The sequence below is a fragment of the Palaemon carinicauda genome, chromosome 44, assembly GCF_036898095.1.
Source record: "Palaemon carinicauda isolate YSFRI2023 chromosome 44, ASM3689809v2, whole genome shotgun sequence".
Classification (NCBI taxonomy): domain Eukaryota; kingdom Metazoa; phylum Arthropoda; class Malacostraca; order Decapoda; family Palaemonidae; genus Palaemon; species Palaemon carinicauda.
In genome coordinates, this window is record NC_090768.1 from 36,637,889 (window position 1) to 36,663,395 (window position 25,507).

Sequence of the window (25,507 nt, forward strand, 5' to 3'; positions counted from 1 at the left end):
TGTCCCAACTGGAGAACCAACCTTACTAGTTATAACGTCAGGGGAGTCTGTGTATACGAGGTCCAAGCAATTACCAGACCTGTGAGTAGCTTCATTTATGATTTGCTCACAGCCTGATTCAGAGGCAAAGTCTAAAGCTCTTAAGCCATGGTGATCGGTAGGAGAGATAGAACTTAACCACTCCCTATGGTGAGCATTAAAATCACCAACAAAGACAAAAGAAGCCTTTCTATCATCTTCTTGTATTTTAGCCATAATGGTAAGAAGACAATCGAAGATAGAATCATCCATGTCTGGATTCCGGTAAATGGAACACAAATAAAAGTTGTTATGCCTGCCACAAACTTTTATTACCTGAATCTCATAACATCCACATTGATAGCAGGACTTATGAGAAGCAGGGTACTCGGTCCTAATATACACCGCCATTCCCCTGGCCCTAGGGATGGCATCACGTTTCAACATTATTGGCTTCTTAAAATCACTTATAAGGAGCTCAGAGGAGTGTCTCATATTAGAAACCAAAGTTTCTGAGCACAAAAGAATATCATACTGTCTGGACGCAACTGTAAGGTCTTGGATATTTGCAATAAAATCTGGAGTGAAGAACATCCCTCCCACAGACTGATCACTTAGTGTGGAATTAACATTTTAGTTCACAGGCATAGTTGTATTAATTCTATTAGGATAAATGATTGTTTATAGTCAAGTACGAGTTTAATTTTAGTTTAAATTATCTTTCAATTTTAAAATCTTCCAAATGTAATATCCCATAATACTTTTCAAATAAAAGATAAAGTCTTAAGGTTCCAAAAATCAAAACATTGTGTTAAAATTTCTTACCTGAACTTGTGATGTCCATGGTTGTGGCATAAGGCAATACACACATGAATTTGCTGCCACATACAACTGACCGTCAAAGTTACCAAGTAACTGTCCACCAGAAAAGTTGAGTGTCTGCTTATGTTGCTGATCAATTAAACTGAAAAAAAATATATATATATATCATCTTGATTAATTAAAATTTCTTCATTTGAATCTGTAATGTCCAAACAAACATTAAATGTCCTATTAATAATTTATTCAAAAGATATTATTTTGGAATATTATAAAACCCCAAATCTTAAAAGTAATTTTTATTTTTCCTAACTATGCAAACTTGAGTCCTTCAATAGAAACATGTTTCCAGCTTGGATGGAATTTGACGGTCAAAATTTGTACAAAAGGTCCACGACTTACAAACATTCAGATACAAATACAAATCCCACTGAAATCATAAATCTAAGATGTACGGAAAGTTTGTACACTGTAATACAATAATGAAATACTGTAATAAAACATACTATATAATCTAATACAGTAAAATGACATTTTTAATAACCTGATATTTATTTCATATGAAACGGGACTATGTGTTGACTTTTGCCCTTGGAAATCGTAGGCTTTGGAGTTGGGTTAGGTGTACCTAGGACAAAATTTAAAAAAATTTGACTTGCAAACAACTTTTTGGAATCTATCAAGTTTGTACGTTGAGGACCTTCTGTAACAAAGTGACGGTAGTTCCTGGCAAGCGGCCGGGAAGCCCCGACCCCAGTCAGTACTTAGTAACTACTTTCCCCTTCAGGTAGTGCTTGCAGGGTTATTGAGGTGGGAAGTGAAATTTATAGGACTCAGATTTGTACAATTAACCCTTTTACCCCCAAAGGACAAACTGGTACGTTTCACAAAACTCATCCCTTTACCCCCATGGACGTACCGGTACGTCCTTGCAAAAAACTGCTATTTACATTTTTTTTTTTGCATATTTTTGATAATTTTTTGAGAAACATCAGGCATTTTCCAAGAGAATGAGACCAACCTGACCTCTCTATGACAAAAATTAAGGCTGTTAGAGCAATTTAAAAAAAATATACTGCAAAATGTGCTTGGAAAAATAACCCCTGGGGGTTAAGGGTTGGAAATTTCCAAATAGCCTGGGGGTAAAAGGGTTAAGAAAAATACTCGGTAAATATGGATAGTTACGAATAATAATGCCACAAAGGTGCAGAGTAAGTGGATCTATTGCCCATATAACCTTAAACTGATGCTGAGTCCAACCTACATTTGCCTTCTGGCTTCATATAATTATAAACATAAAAACAATATCAATCATTCAAACTACCAAGTATGAAAAAAATATCAAACCACCTTGGATATGACATAACAGTACAACCATAATTGTTGCAGCAGAAGACAAAAATCAAGGGTATTTGACTGGAGAGAGTGCCCCTGCCATTAACTACCTAGCTTACAATTTCAACGGGTATTCCAGCTCCACTGAAGAAATTTCCCTATTTCAAAGGACAAAATGTTTGTATCAGCGTACGAAAAAGGGCCGATCAAGAAATTACAATTTATTTATGAAAGAAAACATGGTTAATTACTGAGAATACAAAGATGGTAATTCTAGATAATATGTCCACTTTATTGAACAACAATTTGAAACTATTGCAATAAAATGAAAGCCAGAATTATTTACCTGTATATACGGATAAACTGGCTGGATATGGTGAGTATATACGGATGGTAGTAAGAAACAGCCGATACTCCTTCTGACCACTGAATTGGAGGTCGTTCAGATATGCCAGCTGCAGTTACAAACATGCCAAGGTTACCAGGACCAGCAAGCAAAAATTCTTCCTAGAAAAGACAGATGGGAAAGCAAGAAATTTTAAAATGTTATTTTCATTAGTAAAATAAATTTTTGAATATACTTACCCGATGATCATGTAGCTGTCAACTCTGTTGCCCGACAGAAATCTACGGTCGGGATACGCCAGCGATCGCTATACAGGTGGGGGTGTACACAACAGCGCCATCTGTGAGTAGGTACTCAAGTACTTCTTGTCAACAAGAACTCAATTTTCTCCTCGGTCCACTGGTTCTCTATGGGGAGGAAGGGCGGGTCCTTAAATTCATGATCATCGGGTAAGTATATTCAAAAATTTATTTTACTAATGAAAATAACATTTTTCAATATTAATCTTACCCGATGATCATGTAGCTGATTCACACCCAGGGTGGTGGGTGGAGACCAGCATACATGTTAACAAAGAAGCTAAGTATCCCGTATCTTATTTTAGCCGTTATTCAAAATAACAAACATAAAATAAATAAGTACCTGGTAAGGAAGTCGACTTGAACCATTACTCTGCCTTTTTAAGTACGTCTTCCTTACTGAGCCTAGCGATCCTCTTAGGATGCTGAGCGACTCCTAGGTGCTGAAGTATGAAGGGCTGCAACCCATATTAAAGGACCTCATCACAACCTCTAATCTAGGCGCTTCTCAAGAAAGAATTTGACCACCCGCCAAATCAACCAGGATGCGGAAGGCTTCTTAGCCTTCCGGACAACCCAGAAATATTTCAAGAGAAAGATTAAAAAGGTTCTGGAATTAGGGAATTGTAGTGGTGGAGCCCCCACCACTACTGCACTCGTTGCTACGAATGGTCCCAGAGTGTAGCAGTTCTCGTAAAGAGACTGGACATTCTTAAGATAAAAGACGCGAACACTGATTAGCTTTTCCAAAAGGTTGCGTCGAAAATATTTTGCAGAGATCTATTTTATTAAAAGGTCACGGAAGTTGTGACAGCTCTAACTTCGTGTCCTTACCTTCAGCCAAGCTTGGTCTTCCTCATTCAGAAGGGAATGAGCTTCTCGTATTAACAGTCTGAAAATAATAGGATAAAGAATTCTCTGACATAGGCAAAGATGAATTCTTAACTGAACACCATAAAGCTTCAGACGGGCCTCGTAAAGGTTTTTAAAATAGAACTTAAGAGCTCTTACAGGACATAATACTCTTTCTAGTTCATTTCCAACCATACGATAAGTTTGGAATAACGAACGATATTGGTCAAGGCCGAGAAGGCAGCTCGTGTTTGGCTAGAAAACCAAGATGTAGAACATGTAGCCGTTTCGGATGAAAATCCGATGTTCTTGCTGAAAGCATGAATCTCACTGACTCTTTTAGCTGTGGTTAAGCATATCAGGAAAAGAGTCTTAAAGGTGAGATCTTTCAGGGAGGCTGATTGAAGTGGTTCGAACCTGTCTAACATAAGGAATCTTAGAACCACGTCTAAATTCCAACCAGGTGTAACCAAACGACGCTCCTTCGTGGTCTCAAAAGACTTAAGGAGGTCCTGTAGATCTTTATTGTTGGAAAGATCTAAGCCTCTGTGACGGAAGACTGATGCCAACATGCTTCTGTAACCCTTGAAAGTGAGAGCTGAAAGAGATCGCTCTTTCCTCAGATATAAGAGGAAGTCAGCTATTTGAGTTACAGAGGTACTGGTCGAGGATACGGATACTGACTTGCACCAGTTTAGGAAGATTTCCCACTTCGATTGGTAGACTCTAAGGGTGGATGTTCTCCTTGCTCTAACAATCGCTCTGGTTGCCTCCTTCGAAAAACCTCTAGTTCTCGAGAGTCTTTCGATACTCTGAAGGCAGTGAGACGAAGAGCGTGGAGGCCTTGGAGTACCTTCTTACGCGTGGCAGACGTAGCAGGTCCACCCTTAGGGGAAGAGTTCTGGGAACGTCTACTAGCCATCGAAGTACCTCGGTAAGTTATTCTCTCGCGGGCCAGAGGGAAGCAACTAGTGTCAACTTTGTCCCATCGTGAGAGGCGAACTTCTGCAGTACCTTGTTGACAATCTAGAACGGAGGGAATGCATATAGATCTAGATGAGACTAATCTAGTAGAAAGGCATCTAAAAGAACCACTGCTGGGTCCGGGATAGGTGAGCAAAGTATTGAGAGCCTCTTGGACATCGAGGTTGCGAAGAGATCTATGGTTGGCTGGCCCCAGGTGACCCAAAGTCTCTTGCATACATCTCTGTGGAGGGTCCAATATGTTGGAATTATTGTCCCTTCCTACTGAGACAAACTGCTAAGACATTCAAGTTGCCTTGGAAGAAATTTGTTACTAGTGAAAAGTCTAGACCTGTTGAACAGGAGAGGAGGTCACTAGCGAACTCGCACCATGTCAGAGAGTAGGTCCCTCCTTGCTAGGAGATGAACATCAAAGCAGGGAGTTGTCCGTGTTGACCTCCATTACTTTGTCTTGAAGGAGAGACCTGAAGCTTTTCCAGGTCAGACGTACTGCCAGAAGCTTCTTGCAGTTAAAATGCATTGTCCTTTGACTCGAGTTCCATAATCCCGAGCATTCCCTACCGCCTAAGGTCGCACCCCAGCCTACGTCCGATGCGTCTGAGAAGAGAACGTGGTTGGGAGTCTGAACAGTCAGGGGAAGACCCTATAAAAGGTTGATAAAGTCCTTTCCTCAGGTTAGACCAGACTTATCTTCCGGAAACCGGGATCGAGACCGCTTCTAGCGTCTTGTCCTTTTCCAGTGAAGAGCTAGATGAAACCGAAGAGGACGGAGGTGTAGTCTTCCAAGTGACACCAATTGAACCACGGATGACAGTGTCCTAACCAGACTCATCCACAGCCTGACAGGGCCGTATTCCTTCTTCAGCATCTTCTGGATGGATAGCAGGGCTGGGGATTGATCTTCTTGTTCAGCCATGTCCTCATAAGAGGGTTCCTCATCCGAAACTGATGAGGAAACGGCAACGGAGTGGGCAACGTCTGACTCGCTGAATCCGGTCGCACTGGTGGATGCGTGACGGAGCCGGACACAAGATCATGGTACTGCTGCACAGTCTGTGAACTGTCAACCATGGGGATGCGAGGAAGTACAGCGACAACCCGAAACTGTCTAGACTGTCTGGGTAGTACAGACAACCCCTTATCGGGTTGCTGAGGTTGCCGCACTGCGTCATAACAAGTCACCTCTGCTGGTTGTTGAACGTCTTCCCAGTGACACACTGAACGTCCGCAACCACCTCCGAGAGTAGCTTAACGTCAACGTGCGACTGGCAACCCACACTGGGTCGCACCGGTGGAGGAACCATCTCAACTGGCGGACGTGAGTAGGATACCTCAGCGTCAACAGGGCGTACAACCAACCGGTAGGAAGGTCGTTGGCAAGAAGGATCTTCTCCGTAAAAAATTCTCTATCAAGGACTAAGCTTGGACTGCATGTCTTGCAACAAAGCCCAAGGTCTATGGGAGCAGGTGTGGCAACAGACGGGTTTAGCGACTGAAGCGGAACCATTTACCCTCCCTGGAAGCATGTTATGCTTAAATTAAAGTCCATAGGAGGCTAAGCAGCTTAAGGCTCCTCTCCAAATGACAGAGTCCTCAAGGGAATATCAGAAGGAGGGAGAACAGCACTTTCTCATCTACAGGAACCATATCCGAGAAAAGCTAGGTTCTCTCAGTGAGGGTTTCACTGGTGCAAAAGCAGCAGACCAGAAGGCAACGTTATGAAACTGCTTGACAGTCTGTGAACTGTCAAAAACTGAACTGTCAACCACAACAGGAGCGTGAGGACATACAGCACTGGTGTATAAGTAGCAGACCAGAAGGCAACGTCATGTAACTGTTTGACAGTCTGTGAGTTGGCAACAACCAAAGTTGTGTGGGGAAGCCTCAACTCCTGACTGACTAGTTTGCTGCGGGCGAGTGGCGGTAACCACAGTGTGTTGCGGAGGCTGACACACCGTGTCAAAACACGGCAGCTTGTGGTAGCTCACGCACGGCAACGGAGTGCTCTGTGTGTGGGAGTCATCATACATCTGGCAGGGTTGACTGTGCATGGGTGGAGGAGCTCTCACAACAAGAGTGTGAGAGCAGGAAGCCATGCCGGGCGCACAACCGTGGGAGGTGTAGGCCCACGGGTGCATCGTCAACCTTCTCCGCAGTCGGAGTGTGGGAGCTGGCAACAACAAAAGCTGAGTGTTGGTGCGAGGGAGGGACTGCCGTGGGTTGCGGAGCATGCCGTATGGGATGCGGAGCATGCCGCATGGGTTGCGGAGCATGCCGCATTGTGTCAAAACACGGCAGCTCTACAACACCTTCCCACTGCTGATGCGGTAGCTCACGCATGTCAATGGAGGGTGCAGCATGAACATGCGTCTGGCAGGGTCGACTGCGCATCGGAGGTGGAGCTCTCACAGGTGGAGTGTGGGAGCAGGCAGCCGCAGTATCTGCTGAGCGCACAACCGTGGAAGGTTGTAGATAAACAGGTGCATTGTCAACCTTCCAGCACGATACTCCTGCATGAAGGAGCAAGCTAAGACTGTATAGTCTGCAGCATGGACCACTAGGGTCTATGAAAGACAACAACAAACGGAGCTACTGTCCGTTGTGACTGAGGGTCTAAAACAGCTGGTGCGGCAACAGACGGAGTTACTGCCTGTTGCGGTACCACCTTGCCTCTCTTGGGAGGTGTGCAGTCGTCGGATGACTGGAGCGAGTCCGAACTGACCCAGTGGCTACACCTAGGCCGTTGGACTTGCGCGGAAGGGACCGACTTGCACTTAAAAGCTGCAAGATTTGGTCCATGGTTTCTGCGAGAAACCTCTTCCGCAGACGAGGAATAAATGGGCTCTCTCGTCTTTGTGTGGGTGGGGTGATCACGTCGGCAACGTGTGTAGATACACCCGAAACCACGGAGGGAAACGTCTGTTCGTCGATCAAGACCTGTGGAACCCATAAGTCCTTCGACATTACTTCTCCCCTGGGCTTGGGAGCTTGTAAGAGGTATCGGACAAGGTGAACAACTGGCACGAACAAACGAACCCTCGAACGCAACACTGTAACACTTTGCGCATATCACTTTATCACTTTTGATTTTCTGTTTGCACTTATTTCACTGAACTCGAAACTTTAAGTGATTTGTACCTGAAACACGCAATCCTATCCTTATTAAAAGGTAGTAATTGCGAAAACAGTTTTACAATGTAACAGAAAAACATAATGAAAGATAAAGAATTCAGTGGCTGGAAAAGAGACTAAACACTAGATCAAATAAACTACGTTTAAAATCTCTCACCGCATAAAGCCTGGGAACAAGAATAAAACTCTAGAAACGTTTTACCTTCTTCCCCTATAGCGACTAGGGAGAAGAGTAAAAAACGAGAACAACGTTACCCGCTTGAACGAAACGTTTATTCTCCTCTCTCTCCCTCCGTCTCTATCTCTCTCTCTCTCTCTCTTGACTTAGAACCTGAGAGATGAGCCCAATTATATATCGTTAAAACATATTATTTGTTAAAGGAAAAAAACTGAAAGGTTTCCCAAATAAAAAGTTCCTTTATTAGAATTAAAACCATTTAAGCTAAGAAAGAATGAACGAAACGCTAGAATCGGTTTACTCTTACTGCAACGTGAAACCGTGAAATACTCTCTCTCTATCGTAACGATAGAGCGCATGTTGAACGTTCTGAACGTCAACAACTGCGGAGACTAAACTAAACGTTAGTTCATCTTTGAAAACAGTACGAGACTATCAAAGAAATTCTTTCAAAAACATTAAAATTAAAAAAGCATAAATTCTTAACAGGAAATACGATATGACGGGCTCAATGTTAATTAACTTCGGTTCCAAGTAAGGACCGCCTACTATTAGGAAAGGTCGCATATAACAAACATAAAAATTAATTTTTATAAGTTTATAATAAATGGAAAGTTAATCGAAGAGGCCTATAAATGGCGGAGAGATATAAAATCTATAACTTTGTTAAGCAAAATTACCAAAAACCTAAACACACTTCCGTTTAAGGGAAGGGTCGGTCATTAAAAGAGAAAGAGAGTCTATACTCTCTTCGACACCAACACTTCCGTCTAAGGGAAGGGTCGGCCATTTAAAAGTGAAAGAGAGTCCATACTCTCTTCGTCACCATAATTAAATCTATCCAAAACGAGTTCAAGTTTTGAAATGAAGATAAAACCCCTGCATAGCGAAAGCTCAAAACTGGAATAGTGTACTTCACCAAAAAGTTGTGAAAACAAATCCAGTTAGGGACGGCGTATTAGTAGGTCTTGCCGGTGGCACGACAGAGGAAAAATTGAGTTCTTGTTGACAAGAAGTACTTGAGTACCTACTCACAGATGGCGCTGTTGTGTACACCCCCACCTGTATAGCGATCGCTGGCGTATCCCGACCGTAGATTTCTGTCGGGCAACAGAGTTGACAGCTACATGATCATCGGGTAAGATTAATATTGAAAAATATATTTTCTTAGTTACGAAATGAAAACCATAGTCTATCAAAAACTTGTTTCTCCTATTTATTCACAGTAAACAAAATTAAGATTTTCTAAATGCATCATTATAGAAAGCAGGTGAAACATCCCAGTAGAGATAGTCTCCTTCACTTTCAAATTCCTGTAATTAATTAGCAATGCAATACATAGACTTCCTTATAGAATAACAGCTTGTATTTACTGTATAACACAACTTATTCACTATTATTTCTTGATACTACAGAGAAAAAAATAGTTTAATATATGCACAATAGCAATCTGGATGAGATGCATCTTAAGATTTTTAAGTGGTTGTGACATTGTCGATGATTAGCATTTTCATCAAGCTTAGAATGGAAGCTTAAATACATTCCAGTGAAATATTCTAAGGTTATTTTCACTTTCAACTGATACAAATTTCTGATCTAGTAAGGGATCAAAGCCCACTGGGGTGGAAAAACTGTGTACTGAATGAATGTTTTTTTTTAAACTGGCAAAGCAATGATTATCACTAGGATAGATCTTCACTAACACAAATGCTGAGCTCACTTTTAGCTTCTCCCTGTGAACCCTAAGAGTAAACTAGATATATAACAACCAGTTTCATAATGTTCAAGAACTTTCCCTGAGCATTATGATCCACCTCTATGCAAGGAACAGAAAAAGCCATAACAGATCTCTTCAAGTTGGAAGCTGAGGATAAAACATGGGCCATGTAATCAGCAATCTATCCCTTCTTGCCAGCACAGACCCTCTTACTCTTCAGTTAAACTAAGTATAGTAACACTTGTCCATCTCATCTATGCAAATAATTAGTTCCAAGCACCAGCATGTATATATGAGCACATATGATATAGAGTCTAATTTAATAAAAATTTCAACATAGATATAAATGTTAAAGGTTAAAGGTGTCTGGTTTCAGTTTCAGTTTCATCACAACAGATGCTCACCAGAACGTCAGCCCTCCATTGTTGGGAGGCATCTTGCCAGAGTGCCTTGGGATCCGGGACTGGGGGGGAAGTACGGTGGAATCTTGAAGATCAGCGTTGTCGCGAACAGATCCACAGTCGGGGAACCCCACAAAGTCAGGACTTTGTTGGCTACTAGATGACACAAAGACCACTCGATACTCACTATCTGAGATGCTCTGCTCAGATTGTTGGCGCGCACATTCCTCTTGTCTGGAATGAAACACGCCGATAGTAGAATCGAGCGGACTCCGGTCCATCTCAGTATCTCTACTGCAAGATGGGATAGCTGCTTCGAAAAGGTACCTTCTTGCTTGTTGATGTAAGCCACTTCTGTGGTGTTGTCGCTCATTACCACCACAGAGTGACCTGCCAGGTATTTTTGGAACTGCTGAAGGGCCAACAAACCGGCCTTCATCTCTAGATGATTTATATGGAGGCACTTTTCTGATTCTGACCACAGGCCTAAGGTCCTGTGGTACAGAACGTGGGCACCCCCCATTTCTTTGAGGCGTCCGAAAACAGCATTAAATCCGGGGGAAGGACGAGAAGATCCACTCTTCTTCGTAGGTTCTCGTCTGTCACCCACCACTGGAGGTCCGTCCGTTCCACAGGACCCATAGGGATCATGACGTCCGGGGAATCGCAACCTTGATTCCAATGGGACTTGAGCCGCTACTGGAGAGATCTCATCCTGAGGCGATCGTTGGGAACTAGACGAGCCAAGGAGACGTAACCACGATTGGGTTGGAAGCTCTTCTCGACTGAGGAAAGGGCTTGCGACCCTCCTCAGCCTTGCTATCCTGTTGTCTGATGGGAAGGCTTTGTGGAGATTGGTGTCAATAATCATGCCTAGGTAAACCAGTCTTTGAGTGGGAAGCAGACAGGACTTCTCGAGATTTACTAAGATCTCCAGATCTTGGCAAAGTCCAAGAAGTTTGTCTCGGAGTCGAAGAAGGGATGACTCCGAGTCTGCTAGGATCAGCCAGTCATCCAGTTAACGGAGGATACGGATGCCGATCCTGTGTGCCCACGATGATATTAGGGTAAACACTTCTGGTAAAACCTTGTGATGCTCTGGAGAGACCGAAACACAGCACCTTGAACTGGTACCCCTTGTGGTCTAGGCTGAATTCTAAGTACTTCCTTGAAGATGGATTGACTGGGATCTGGAAGTACCTGTCCATCAGATCCAGTATACACATGAAGTCTAGCGACTTCACTGCAAGACTGACCGTGTTTGCGGTCTCCATGTTGAACAGAATTTGCTTTAATCTGGACCTCTGCCTTAAAGGCCCGCCCCCTTGCTGATCCCATGGCAAGGGAGCTAAATGACACCGGATTCGTCCTCAGGGGAGGTAGAGATGTTGTGAACGGGACGCGATATCCCTGACTGATTACGGAAATCGTCCAGGAATCGGCCCCGAGTTGCTGCCACCTGTCTGTGCAACCTTGTAGGCATCCTCCCACTGCGGACATGCAGGGGGACTGCCAATCCTAGCGTTTGTGGCCTCGGCTGCTCCCTCTAGGATTCCTCCCTTCCCTGGTGGGCTTCTTGCCTTTCTTGTCCTTGACTGGAAAGGGCTTAGACACCACTGTCTTCGCTGCCGTTGTCTTGGTGGGACGTGGCTGCTGGGGTGCTGGAGGTTTATAGGGCTTGAATGTCAAAGCCCTATGTAGGAGGGAGTCTTGGTGACTTCCTTCACCTCTCAGCAGCCTGCTCCACGTCCTTAGGCTCAAACCGGTTTGTTTCCATAACGGAAGAATGTCTGAGCCTGTAGATTCCGGTGCTAGGGTCCTCCCGGTATTGTCTTGGAGTCCTTTGACTGCCTCCTGGGAGGGATGCAGGACTCCAACAACGACGGAGAAAGGCTCTTCTCCACCCTTATTCGAGAAGACTTTACCGCGCGAGGTGGGGTTTCCCTCAATGGTGTGATGGGGGAACTTCTCACCTCACGTGACTCTCCTGAGGACGGGAAAACTTCGTCCGAAGGGGAGGGAGAAAAGTCTGAGGGGGGAGGGTGCCTGCCTCAAAGACTTACGAGGAGACAGCTTCGTCCTCGGAGAACTTACCGCGTCCGAAACTCCTCTTTCCCTCCTCAGGGGAGTAGATGCAGCCAAGGATTTGTGGCCCAACTCAGAGAGAACAGGCTTGAAAGCCTGTGCTACCACTCTGATTAGAGCCCCAAACCAGGGCTGCCGGCTGACGGCTGCGCTGTCAGACACTCCCTCTGGAGGAGTCGCCTGTAAGAAGAAGGAAGATAAGGAAGAAATGTCCCTGGACCTTTCTGGAACCTTCCCCCCTACCGGCAAGCACGCTGTTCTGTGCTTGGGGGGGGGGGGGGGGATGCGGTGATGGTGCCCTTACCGCGCGTTGTCCGGCAGCCTCGCGTGTGGGAGGGTATTGGCGATTGCGCTGGCGCTCACGCGGTTGGGGATACCCGGGGCGCGTGCGAGCACGAGACTTCATAGTGTGTGCAGGAATCAGATTGACGTGCAGGATCAGAATGAAGAGCCCGTGCGGGCGAGACTTCATAGAGTGTGCAGGAATCAGATTGACGTGCAGGATCAAAATGAAGAGCCCGTGCGGGCCAAAATGTTGGCACGCGCGTGCGCGTACGAGTTGGTTGATGACAACCACGGGAGAAGGAGGGCGGAGTAGCTGTAATAAAAACAGAATTATAACAGAATTATAATTATCTAAATCATCTAAGAATATACACTAAAAGTGAGAACCACTGACCCCCCGAAGGGAAGTGTTCCCCACGGAGAAGCTGAAAACTTAAAACACAATTAGATTTCCCTAAAAATAATTGAGACAAACAACGGAAATAGAAACCTAACCCGCAACGGGAAAGGAGCTATCGTAATAGTACGTAGTTGTAGTAAGGAGTGAACGACCTCGAGGAGAGAGAGACCGTAGTCAATCTAAAAAAAGGCCACATTCCCTTTGCTGAGAATCCAAGTTTCCCGTAGGAAAAGAGGCAAAGCGAAGATAATAGATAAATGAAGAGAGTCCAGGCGATGACGGTTCCCCTGCGGCGGCCGAGTTAACGGAAATAAGCCAACGGGAAGACCGATGGACCAGAGGGAGAGGTCGTTCCCCATGAAGAGGAACTGCGGTGGCCTTGCACTACGTAAGTGTCGTTGTCGTACATCACACACGCAGCACAAACACTGAAAAGAAAACTTACTACATTTCTATACACAAATATATACATAAACATAAAGAATGTTTATATATACTGTATATTACAAGTATAAGATAAGAAAAAGTAAGTAAAAAAAAAAAAGACAAAAGCATTAATATGGCTGTCAAAGAGGTGAGGGTGAGAGGGGACACGTCCGACTACCACCTGAGCCGAGAGCAAAGTGAACTCAGCACAGGTGTGTGTGTGTGGGGGGGGGGGGGGGTATCAGGCTACCCTCCTTACCCCCCGCTAACTAGCGGTGGGGTAGTAAACCCTCGTTAAAATTCTAATGGCTCGTCATTTCATCTACGCCGAAAGTAATAACCCATAATAAATAGCGTGGTTTGTATTTCAGTTACGGAACAAATAACTTTTTATGAAATAACATTCAAAGAAATGAGTGCACTCTAAAGCTGTCTTACCTTTGCTACCCTTTTGACATGTGGATATGTTGAAGAAGGATCATATGGAAACAAATCTTGTGAGGCTCCAGTCTCAACATTAATTACACAATACTCCCCTTGTCCAGCAACACAAACAAAGCTTCCATCCATGGCAATGTTTGAGGGTTCTGCCGTAGGGATTTCTTTCAAAAGGGAAACTTTGTCCTCATGGAGGGAGCAAAGAAGAATGCACCTTCTTTTCCCTACACACAGCTGTAATTACACAATTTCAGGTATGAAGGTTGTATGAAAATTATTATTTTTGATCATGATACCATAAAAGAATATTTCTAAAATGTCCACATTTCCTACATAAAGTTCATATTACACAAAGTAAAGAGGCAAGAATTGACGACAAAGCCATAAAATAAAGGTTTTAAAACTTAATACTCTTCAAAACGCTTATCAACACACAGTACTATAGTCAAAATTCCACTTAACAGCTAGCAGTGTAACCACTTGTCTAAAGATAATCTCTAAATATCAAAAATTTTAAGTAATTTTTATTTTTCCTAACATACTTACCGAGAACTACTTTCTTAGGAGTTACCTGTAATCTCCTCTCAACCGACCAGTTTTGTGTAGTATACCCTACGTCCGTTTTCTATGGAGGACTAACCCGGGAGTAATGAGAACGTGCCCCGAGAGTAGACCTGAGCTAGGTCGGCGTCAGCTTGGGTCCCGTTAGTCAGTAAGTTCCTCGGATGTTGCAAAAAGTCCCTGCAAGGGCAGAAAGGCACTCGGGGAAGGTAGGGAGGGCCATTACCCGAAAGTAGTTCTCGGTAAGTATGTTAGGAAAAATAAAAATTACTTAAAATTTTTGATTTGTTCCAACACAAATACTTACCTCGAACTACTTTCTTAGGAGACTTACACTTTAGGAGGTGGGAGTGTCTTCCTGACCTTCAGACCCAGCTAAGCAGACGACAAGTAACCTAGATATGAATCAGGTTCTAAAAAACTGGGAAACGAACGGTAGGGTAAACTACACAAAGAGCTCACGTTAGTGTCTAAGTACTCACCCTTTGAAAAATCTTCTGATGCTGAGTCCAGTGACAAAGTTGCAGAGACGTGTTCTTCATTGGTTACATATGTGTGGTTATCTCCGGTAGGGATAGGAAACGGGGATTAGGGTGAAAAGGAACGAACCTGTGTCTCCTGGTTTTGCTATCCACGATTGTGCCTGGGGCTTCACCGTTAAATCACTTGGAGCGCGGAGATGACAGTCCCAATGGAGAACCCGTCTAAAGACTTTCTTGAGTAATCCTTGAGGTAATGGGCAGTAAAGGTCGACTGGTTCGACCAGGTGCCCGCCCGAAGGATCTGGCCCACTGCCATGTTCTTCTCAAAGGCTAAGGAAGTGCTTAGTCCTCTAATGTCATGGGGCTTAGGAGTACCTGGCACGGCCAGTCCCTCCTCCTTATAGGCCCTGGCAATAACTTGTCTCAACCAAAAGGATATGGTATTCTTCGATACCTGCTTCTTTGTAACACTTGTGGAGACGAAAAGACTCTTGATGCCTGGCCGGAGATGTGCAGTCCTCTCAAGGTATTTCCTAACGGCACGGACAGGGCATAACCTCAAATCCTCTGGATTCCCAGTCTTAGGAATGGCTGGCAGTGAGAACCCCTCAAACTTAGGATCCCAGACTGCTGGATTCTGGGTCTTTGCCACGAACGAAGGGACGAACTTGAGGGAGATTTCTCTCCACCCCTTTGAATGAGAGACGTCGTAAGACAGCCCATGGATCTCTCCTACTCTTTTCGCAGAGGCCAAGGCCAACAAAAAGACCGTCTTGAGAGTGAGATCCCTGTCTACAATATCTTTCATCGGTTCGAACGGGGGGCTACTTAACATCTTCAGAACCCTAGCCAAGTCCCACTGAGGCACCCTAACAGTTTGAGGAGGGCAGGACTGTTCTAAACTCCTGATAAGCATAGAGATGTGTCTAGAGGAGCCCAGGTCGATGCCCGTCAGAAGGAAGACTTGACCCAAGGCTGCCCGTACTCCTTTTATAGCTGGGATTGACATCCCTACCTCGTCTCTGAGATATACTAGAAAGTCTGCGATATCTGGGACTGAGGCTTTGAGGGGCTTGATGTTCCTTGCAGCGCACCACTTCGTAAAAGAGGCCCATTTAGCTTGGTAGACCGCTGCCGACGACCTTCTCAGGTATAGCGACATCTTCTTAGCAGTTCCTGACGAATAACCTTCCTTCCTCAGGAGGCGCTCGATAGTCTCCAGGCGTGAAGGCGTAGAGACTGTGGGTTGTCGTGGACCCTGAGAAAGTGTGGCTGTTGTAGAAGATCTGGCCTGTCGGGGAGTGGCCATGGAGGATGGCTTGCCAGGTCTTTTAGATCCGCGAACCACTCTCTCTCCGGCCACCAGGGCGCTACCAAAGTCATCCTTAAGTTTCGGGCAGCCCTTACTCTGTTGAGCACTTGCCTGATCAACGTGAAGGGGGGAAAAGCGTACACGTCTAGGTTGTCCCATTTATGCTGAAAGGCATCCTCCAAGGCTGCCTTTGGGTCTGGGACAGGAGAACAATACACGGGGAGTTGTGCGTTCAGCCTGGTTGCAAAGAGTTCCATCACTGGGGAACCCCACCGTTGAATGATGAGCCTGGCTACTTCTGGGAGGAGGGACCACTCTGTTCCTACTATCTGACCCATCCTGCTGAGACCGTCGGCTAGGACATTCTTCTTCCCGGGGATGAACCTTGCCAATAACACTATCTGGTTCTCCTCCGCCCAATCCAGGATCTCTAGGGCGAGATCGCACAGCTCCCTTGACTTGAGGCCTCCTTGCTTCTTTATGTACGCTACTACTGTGGCGTTGTCGCACATCAACGCCACAGTGTTTCCCCTTAGTAGATCGATGAACTGCAGGCAAGCTTTTTGGACTGCCTTCAACTCTAAGACATTGATGTGTAGGCCTTTCTCCACGTCCGACCAGGCTCCTCTCGCCGTCTCGTTGAGGAGATGGGCTCCCCATCCCTGGTTGGAGGCGTCTGTGAATAGGAGCATCTCGGGAGGCTCGGTCGCGAAGGGCATCCCCTTGAACGTATTCGACCGGCACTGCCACCACTCCAGGGAGGGTATTGTGTTTGGCAGTACTGGGATTAATTTTTGGGGCGAGTCCAGTTGGTTCCAGAAGCCCTTCAGGTTCCATTGGATGGCCCTGAGCCTGAGTCTCCCCTGGGGAACCAGTTTCTCCAATGACACCAGATGACCTATTAGCCTTTGCCAGTCCTTGGCTCTCCTGGGTTGCCCCGAAAGGAAAGGCAGAAGGATCTTTATTAGATTGCTTACCCGTTCCTCTGACGGAAAGGCCTTCACTAGACGGGAATCCAGTGTCATCCCCAAATAGGTCATCCTGGTGGAGGGAGATAGGTTCGATTTTTCTGGGTTGATCATGATACCCAGACCCTTGCAAAATTGAAGAAGCTTTACACCCTGCTCCTTCAAAACGTCCTCTGAGGAGGAAAGAAGCAACCAGTCGTCCAGGTACCGGATGAGGCGAATACCCCGCTCGTGAGCCCACACCGAGACTGTCGTGAAGACTCGTGAATACCTGGGGAGCAGTCGACAACCCGAAGCAGAGGGTCTTGAATTGCAGGATCTGGGTACCCCATTTCACTCGGAGAAACTTTCGGCTTGAGGGGTGGACCGGGATTTGGAAGTATGCATCCTTGAGGTCTATGGTCATCATGTAGTCTTTCTCCCTCAAGGACTGCAAGACCGACTTCGGAGTGTCCATTTTGAAATCTGTCTTGCAAACAAACTTGTTGAGAGCTGACAGGTCTATAACTGGTCTCCATCCCCCCGTCGCCTTTTCTACCAGGAATAGTCGGCTGTAGAAACCTGGTCCCGGGTGCAGGACCTCCTCCATGGCGCCCTTCTCCAACATAGTGGGCACCTCTTCTTGAAGGGCCGCCCTCTTCAACGGGTCCTTGGGTGCCAGCCACTCCGACAGGCTGGCCGGAATCAAAGGTGGAGGTTCCGTTAAGAACGGGAGCCTGTACCCCTCCTTCAGTACGCATACTGTCCAGGGTTCCGCTCCGTGAGCCTTCCATGCTTGCCAATGTCGTCTGAGGCATCCCCCAACCTGAGGCTTGGGCAGGAGTAGGGGGCCTCCCACTCTACCTCCTCTTGGAGGGGCGGCCGGAACGGCCTCTCCTGGAAGCAGAATACCCTGTTCTAAAAGAGGCAGACGTTGCTGGAGCTCCTCTACAGGGGGGCTGTGGCGCTGAAGCCCACGAGGAAGAAGGGGCTTCTCTCCTCATCAGGCTAGGAGGGGCCTGAGAAGTAGAGGGCCCGTCTGATGCTGACCTCTTGTAGGGGGGCCTCCTTACCGGTTGAGGCCTGGGAGCGCTCACTTCCTTTCGTTTAGCTACCTTCTCCATTATCTCCTCTAGCTGTTTCAAGGGGAACAAGGAGTCACCCCACACAAGAAGGCTCCTCATGGCCCTCGCCTCCCTGTCTGGGATCTTCCAGGAAAGCTTCGCCAGGATAGTATCCCTCTTGCGCAGAACCCAGTACGCTGAAAGGGCCAGGGACTGATAAGTAAGGAACTTCAGGGTCTTGCCCCCGGAGATGATAAGCTCCTTCAGTAGGTTCTGTTGCTCCGGGTCTGTTAAGTCATATGTGGCTTGTACACCTACCAGCGTGGAGGCCCACCAGTCCAACCAAGAGGAGACGTGCACCAAGTCTTTCGACATCTCCTCCATCATCGCAGCCTCCGACTGCGAAAAGCAAATCGGGGCTGAGGAGGCTCTGTCCTCCGGGGCGCCCTGTCCCAGAACTTCGAGGGAAGGCTCCACTTTGCAGGCTCCCGGCCGTTGTCCCTCTGGCACATAGAACCTACTCTGGGACCTGAGTCCTTGGAGCAACTTCGAGGAGCTCTGTGTTTTGGGAGCTTCAGCATTGCCTGCCACAACTTTATCAACATGAGCCCGTCCCAGGACTAGATCTCGGGCCACAGGCAGGGCCAGGGAGGTTTTCTGCTGGACGGGTGCCTCCATCAAGCGGCTCAGGCTGGACCTCCAGAAGTCCTCGTCGGTTGGGACCGGTTCCTCAATCCGATGATGCCTTCGTATCAGGCCTATTACCTTCTGATACGCCGAGTCCTCCGTCAGGGAACCTTCTCTACTGTCAGCAGTACCTTCCGTATGATCCCGAGGAGTCGGGTCACCGGGCACTCCTACCGGGCGCTTCGGCTCTGGATCAACAGGCACTCCCCTGCGGTGGTACCGGTCTGCCCCGGCGGGAACCTCCGCACCAGGGTTGGGGGCCAGAACGGGCATCGCCGTGCCGGCGAGGACTACCGTCCGTGTAATCTCTCTGGGGGACGAGGACGAGGATCCCGTGGGCTGACCCGACGGAGGGAACCGTTCCTTTAAGTCCAAGGGCCGAGCCAGCTGTGCTGACTCGCCCAGGCTGCCCGTACGGAAGCACGATTCCCCCCGCTGGGCGGGGTGAGCTGGAAGCTTCGCGGACTTACGCCTGCCTGAAGAGGCCTTCTCGTATTGCTCCCTGCGAGGGTCATATATGCGGCTGGAAGATGGCCTTCGCGGCAAGTAATCCCTGGACCGCCGGTCAGGGGAACGCTGCAATTCACTCCTACGGGGAACGAAGACCCAATCACCATCGGGGGACCTACTCTTCCTGTACTTCCTCCGTGGAGACCGGGACCGTTTTCTACTGAACCTCGAGCGGGATCTTGAGCGGGAACGCCTGCTCCTGGACCGCTCTCTCCGTCGCCGGTGCCTCCTCCTCGCTTCCCCTTCTGAAGAGAATGAAGCACCATCATCTGAAGAGCCCGACAATACTGTACCACCCGACCGACGGGCAGGAGCGGGGGCTACGGAGGGCTTCGCGACCTGCTGCGTTCCAGAGGTCGAGGGTTGTAGGAAAGACTCCGGAACCGTCGTCAGAGGAGCTGGAAAAGAGGTTGGACGTACTACACTAGGGAACCAGGTATCCAGGCCCTCTTCCATCCGCATTGGGGACCTACCTGGCGTTTTAGGGAGCCTCCACCCGAAGGGCTCACTTACTGTGGAGTCCAACTTTCCCTGGGCGTCACCAGCCGCTGAAGAACCTGAAACACAGGCCCACGAACCGGACGGAGAAACAGGCACAACATTACTACACCACAAGGGGTCGTCGGAGGAGACGTGCCCCCCAAGCACAAGGGCAGAGTCTCCAGAACCCCCAGACACAGCACTATCAGGCTCCCCACTAGCCTGAGAAGTCCCAGCATCCACCACTTCATACACATTAGACTCCTGGGGAAGGGCCCTCGGCTCTTTCCCCGCAACGGACTTACCTCGTCCCCTACTCTGGGTAGGGGAAGGCGAGACAGAAGCCCCGTCGGACCGTCCACTGGGTGACGGTAACGGCGAAGAGATGCTAGATTTCTTGGGCGAACGTTTCGACGACTTCTTCTTCTTAGTGCCATAACGCACCCACTGGATCTCACTCCAGCTAACACACTCAATGCACGTATCCGACGGCGAGCACACTCTGCCTCTACAGGAAGAGCAAAGGGAATGAGGGTCCACTTCGGTCTTGGAAAGGAACGGTCCACACGACTTTCCGGCTCTAGGCCCAGGACAACGGCGGATCTGCTCCATCGCACACAACCACAAGACACAGGAACGAAGGGAATAAACAAGGAATACACTTGGGAAGCACAAGGAAAGGCAGTGAACACGCAAGAACACAAGGGATAAGCACAGAGATACCACGCGGTAACCACGCGGGACACACGAGTCGGGACACAAAGGGTCGTTAGAGAATGAGAGCGGCGTGATGGTATCACGACACGACCAGAGAACTTACTGACTAACGGGATCCAAGCTGACACCGACCTAGCTCAGGTCTACCCTCGGGGCACGTTCTCATTACTCCCGGGTTAGTCCTCCATAGAAAACGGACGTAGAGTATACTACACAAAACTCTGGTCGGTTGAGAGGAGATTACAGGTAACTCCTAAGAAAGTAGTTCGAGGTAAGTACATGTATTTGTGTTGGAACAAACAATGATTTTTTCCTACCTATATAAATCCGAGTCCTTTAAAACATGGATATATTTTCTGTGGTGCTAGATTGCCCTTTTAATCATTAGCAAGGTAGTTGGTTAACAATAGGTAGTGCGAGGGGAAGTCCCACTCACCGGCATGTCACAGAATAGCCACTCTTGTCTTTGCATACTTAAGAAAAATACAAATTACTTTGAAAATCTGTTATCTGTTCCTACGTACAATATTTGTAAACCTTCATCCTTTAAAATCACAAACATTTTAATAATTTTTTTTTCCTAATTATTATTATTATTATTATTACTTGCTAAGCTATAGGCCTAACCCTAGTTGGAAAAGCAAGATGCTATAAGCCCATGGGCCCCAACAGGGAAAATAGCCCAGTGAGGAAAGGAAACAAGGAAAAAATAAATATTTTAAAAACAGTAACATTTAAATAAAAATTTCCAATATAAACTATGAAAACCTCAACAAAACAAGAGGAAGGGAAATGAGATAGAATAGTGTGCCCGAGTGTACCCTCAAGCAAGAGAACTCTAACCCAAGACAGTGGAAGTCCATGGTACCGAGGCTATGGCACTATCATACAAACCTGAGGCCTTACATTCAAGGTTGTCAACAGTCTGTTGACTATTTGATGTATCAGGATGAAGGTTGGAAAGGCACAAATGTCCAGGTTGTCCCATGGATGTTGGAAGGAGTAAGTATTCTATTGCTGTCCACAGGTCTGGTACTGGGAAACAGAACACTGGAAGCTTCATGTTTAACCGAGTGGTAAATATGTCCATTGTTAGAGACCTCCAACGGGCCAAAAGCTTTTCCCCCAAGCAGGGAAGTAGGGACCATTCTATACCTACCACCTGTCCTTGACGGCAAAGCGAGTCCACTTGGACATTCCTCTTGGTTAGAATGTACCTGGCTAAGAACTCTATTGCGTTATCGCACACCCAATTGTGAGCCTGCATCACCAATTCACTGATGGGTCAGGACACGGTCCCTCCTTGCTTATTAATGTTGACTACCACTACGCTACTGAGTTGCTTCTTGGCAGAATATAGCCTGCTGAAAAGGTGGTGGATATCGGAAGGTGCCAGAACTCCATCCCTCCACTGTTGACATGGTGAGAGAGCCTACAAACCCCCTACCTCTTACCTACAGAGAAAAGAGAAAGTTTTGAGGATCAAGTCTATACAATGTCTTCCTCAGGTTTGCAGAAGGTACATATACCAGTGCCCCAAGGGTAAGAACCATTCCACCCTTGGACCCAAGTTCCAGGGTAACATACTGATATCACCTTATTCTGACCAAACCCGAAGGTACCAATTGGTGAAAAAACTATTAAGCAAATTGGCAAGTAATGATTGATATCATCCAGAACACCCGATAGGCTCATGATAACAAACTGAGCCAAAAATTAATGAATAGAAGTGAGCTCCATATCGGCTCAAAGATAAACAAGATTGATTCCCTTATCAGCAAATCACCAGGCTCACAATTGTTAATCACCCCCAAAGGTACTGGTCAGCAGACTAAGGACAAGGAACAATCTTCCCCTGTTATAACAGGAAACAGAAAAGATGAGCACAATGCCCAACCTTTTCCTGGCCTCCGTACTCCCAATCTTCTCGACTGACCATGAAAGTACCAATTAGCTGGAGAGTAATGTCCCTCCCTCCCTATAGAGAAGAGTGATAACTAAATCCCAAGGAAATATACCAGAGGCCTTCCTATGCAACCATCTTCTTCATAATCTTCCATAAGGGAAGCGCCCAACAAAATGAAAGGGGAGGAAGAGGTTGGTGAAGGAAGGCAAGAGCAAACTCACCTTAATTTCCCTCTCCAACAGGAAACCAAGAAACTGGCATTCCATTGGGACACATTCAGGGGCTCATCAGGCAAGCCCAACAGGTGAAGATGATCACTACTGGGCACCATGGAATTAGTGAATACTTGGGCCTCAACAGGTAATCCTCTCCTTAAGATAGGATATTACATTCCTAGAGAATTTCCTCGTCTCCTTAATTGGCAGCATAAAAAATCTCTTCAGAAGAAGAAACTGTACTTCACAATGGTACACAACATGTGGGATAGAAGGTTTGCATCCTCATAGGAACAAAATTCCCTTTACCAAATGCTTACCTTCAATACACTTCCACCGCTAAACAAAAGCTCCAACAAACACAAAACAAACAAATTGTCTTGCATTGTCTTGTGTTATTCTTTACCTTTGGCAAAGGAAGTCATGAGGACTCCTGGGGCAGCACCGCCTTTACCACAGGGAGTGAAACAATAAGAGTCACATATACGCAACTCCCATCGATCGGTGTTCTAGGACTTGGTTCATAAAGGGGAAAAGAACGACAGAGCCTTTCCATCCAGATCAAGCAAAGTAAAAAAAAAAGGAGAGCACCAAGTACTGTGCTCCACAATTGTTGTAGTCAAAGACAAAAGTTTGTGATACGGTAAGGCAGATGGTGAGTGACTCCCCTTACCTACTGCTAACAACTGCACCTACCTTACTGATGATTTAATGGCCATTCCAGCTACGCTGGAGATATACAGTACTCCTATTAAAAGGGCAAAATGTTTTTATCCGCATAGGAATAAATGTGTTTAGATTACTAATACTATACAGAAGCCCTTTCTTTAACCCTGCTAAAAACTGTAGCTATGTACCATAAATGAAACAATTTTAAGTGAAAGGCTTGAATTGTCCTATCAAAATTAACAAAACTAAATCATACCACATGGTTCATACTTAAAATGAACACAGTAAATCTTTATTTTTGGATAGTCTTAAAGACTATATACTTTACCTGGACAGTGAAGGGATCAAGGGTTTTTGGATTTTCATTGATACAGAAGACGGACACACTTTTGATTTTTGGCCCAGATCCAATAGTATTGAGAACATCAGCATCAAGGAGATAGAGATTTCCATCGCTTAGCACCATCAGTCGACCCAAGGCAGATGCAGTTTTTAGCTGGATGACTGGTTTTTTCTGGCAAGAGTAAAGGATTTCAATATAATCACCATTATACTGTACATTACGTACATACTATACTTTTTTCAATCAGAATTAATAACCTAAATTGACATACCACAGATATAATAATACAGCAGATTAATATAAAAAAAAAAAAATAGTTAAAACCTTCTAGAAATATATTACAGTACTGCATTCTCAAAAAGTTCTCAAAACCAATAATCAAGATTGGAAATTCTTACCGTGCCCAAATTCTTTTGGCATATTTTGTTGGTAGAATAAAATATTTTCCCAGTTGATTCATTAGTCCTCTCTTCAACTACATAATGAACTACAAGGCTGAAAAAGCAAAATCATGATTAATATAATCTTACTGACAAATTTTTTCATTGTTTAAAACAAATTAAAAAAAATAATTTCAATAATTATTTCCACACAAAACATTTAGGTATTTGTATGAAGGACATGCTCTTGCCACATTACAGCCAATCACTTCAGCATTAAAAGGCAAAGGACCAAACATCTAACATGAATAATTTGGCCTCTTGACAGCATCAGCATTTCCCTTCCTGGAAGGACCAGGTTGGGTGACTCAAAAGGACTATGCATGCACAGACTCCTTTATAGAAGAAGTTGTGAGTGGTCCAGATTGGGGTCTAGGAAAGGCCCCGAAGACCTTCTTTACACCTAATCCAGCAGGCATTGCTGATTCCGAGTGTTTAAGCAGCTCCCTTGAAGAGCCAGGGCCCTCACAGGACACTGCATGATGAAATGAAACAGGGAGTCCTGTGAAGCATTCCTCCACTTGTCCACTACCATCTGATCTGCATTGTGACTCCTGGTAGGTGTCGCAGGAATGCAATTGCTATTGATTGGTCTTTAGGATTTCTCCGTTCAAAAATGGGAAAAAGAAGAGTACAGTTCTTCCATCTTGACAGGCAGTGTATGATGAGACAAAAGAGCACTCTCAGGTATCCTCTGCATTTTCTTGTGTTATTCTTCACCTTTGGCAAAGGAAGTCATGAGGACTCCTGAGGCAGCACCGCCTTTACCACAGGAAGTGAAACAGTAAGAGTCACATATACGCAACTCCCATCGATCGGTGTTCTAGGACTTGGTTCATAAAGGGGAAAAGAAGGGCAGAGCCTTTCCATCCATATCAATGGTGAGTGAAGAGACAAAGCTGTGTGGCATCCCAGCCAAAAGCAACAACATTCCAAGAAAAGAGAAGCCAGGAATTCTATGAAGATAGCCCCAACAGGAGATACATTTCAAGCACCTTCTGGACACCGAAAGACGCTGATGATAAGAATGCCAGCGCCCCTCCCCTTCAACTCTGCAGCAGCAGGCTCTCCTTCCCAATTGTGAGGGAATAAACAACAACAAGAATACTGTCATACAGGAACAAAAAAGTATATACAGTATTGAAAGATTATACAGACTACTGTCAGTCAGCCACAGTTATCGAGAAAACTGCTAAACCTTTTTTCTTAGTTAATACCTCTTGCACACAATAAACTACCAAAAATTACCTGAACAAAAAAACAAAGGATTAAAACATGCAGTTGATGGCACTGGGAGTACATCTATACTGTATTATCCGGTGCCTGTAAACAGTGGCTACAAAGTGTGCTGGCAGAGGCAGGAATTTCCTGCCACTCGCTAGTTACTTCAGTACTGTAATGAATTTTTACAGCCAAATTCTAGCTATGCTGAAGAGACACGCCTAACTAGAAAAGGCAC

General features: G+C 45.9%; 1 protein-coding gene across 1 annotated transcript in view; it reads right to left on the reverse strand.

Moving 5' to 3' along the window:
- LOC137634234 (transforming growth factor-beta receptor-associated protein 1-like) overlaps window positions 1-25,507 on the reverse strand; it is a 76,793-nt gene that overhangs the window by 44,260 nt on the left and 7,026 nt on the right. Inside the window, exons 3-7 of the mRNA XM_068366510.1 lie at window positions 24,007-24,103; window positions 23,594-23,779; window positions 13,716-13,949; window positions 2,519-2,679; window positions 844-982 (exon numbers count right to left, since the gene is read on the reverse strand). Of these exons, the coding sequence (XP_068222611.1) occupies window positions 844-982; window positions 2,519-2,679; window positions 13,716-13,949; window positions 23,594-23,779; window positions 24,007-24,103 (817 nt within the window). The remainder of the gene's footprint in view (window positions 1-843; window positions 983-2,518; window positions 2,680-13,715; window positions 13,950-23,593; window positions 23,780-24,006; window positions 24,104-25,507) is intronic.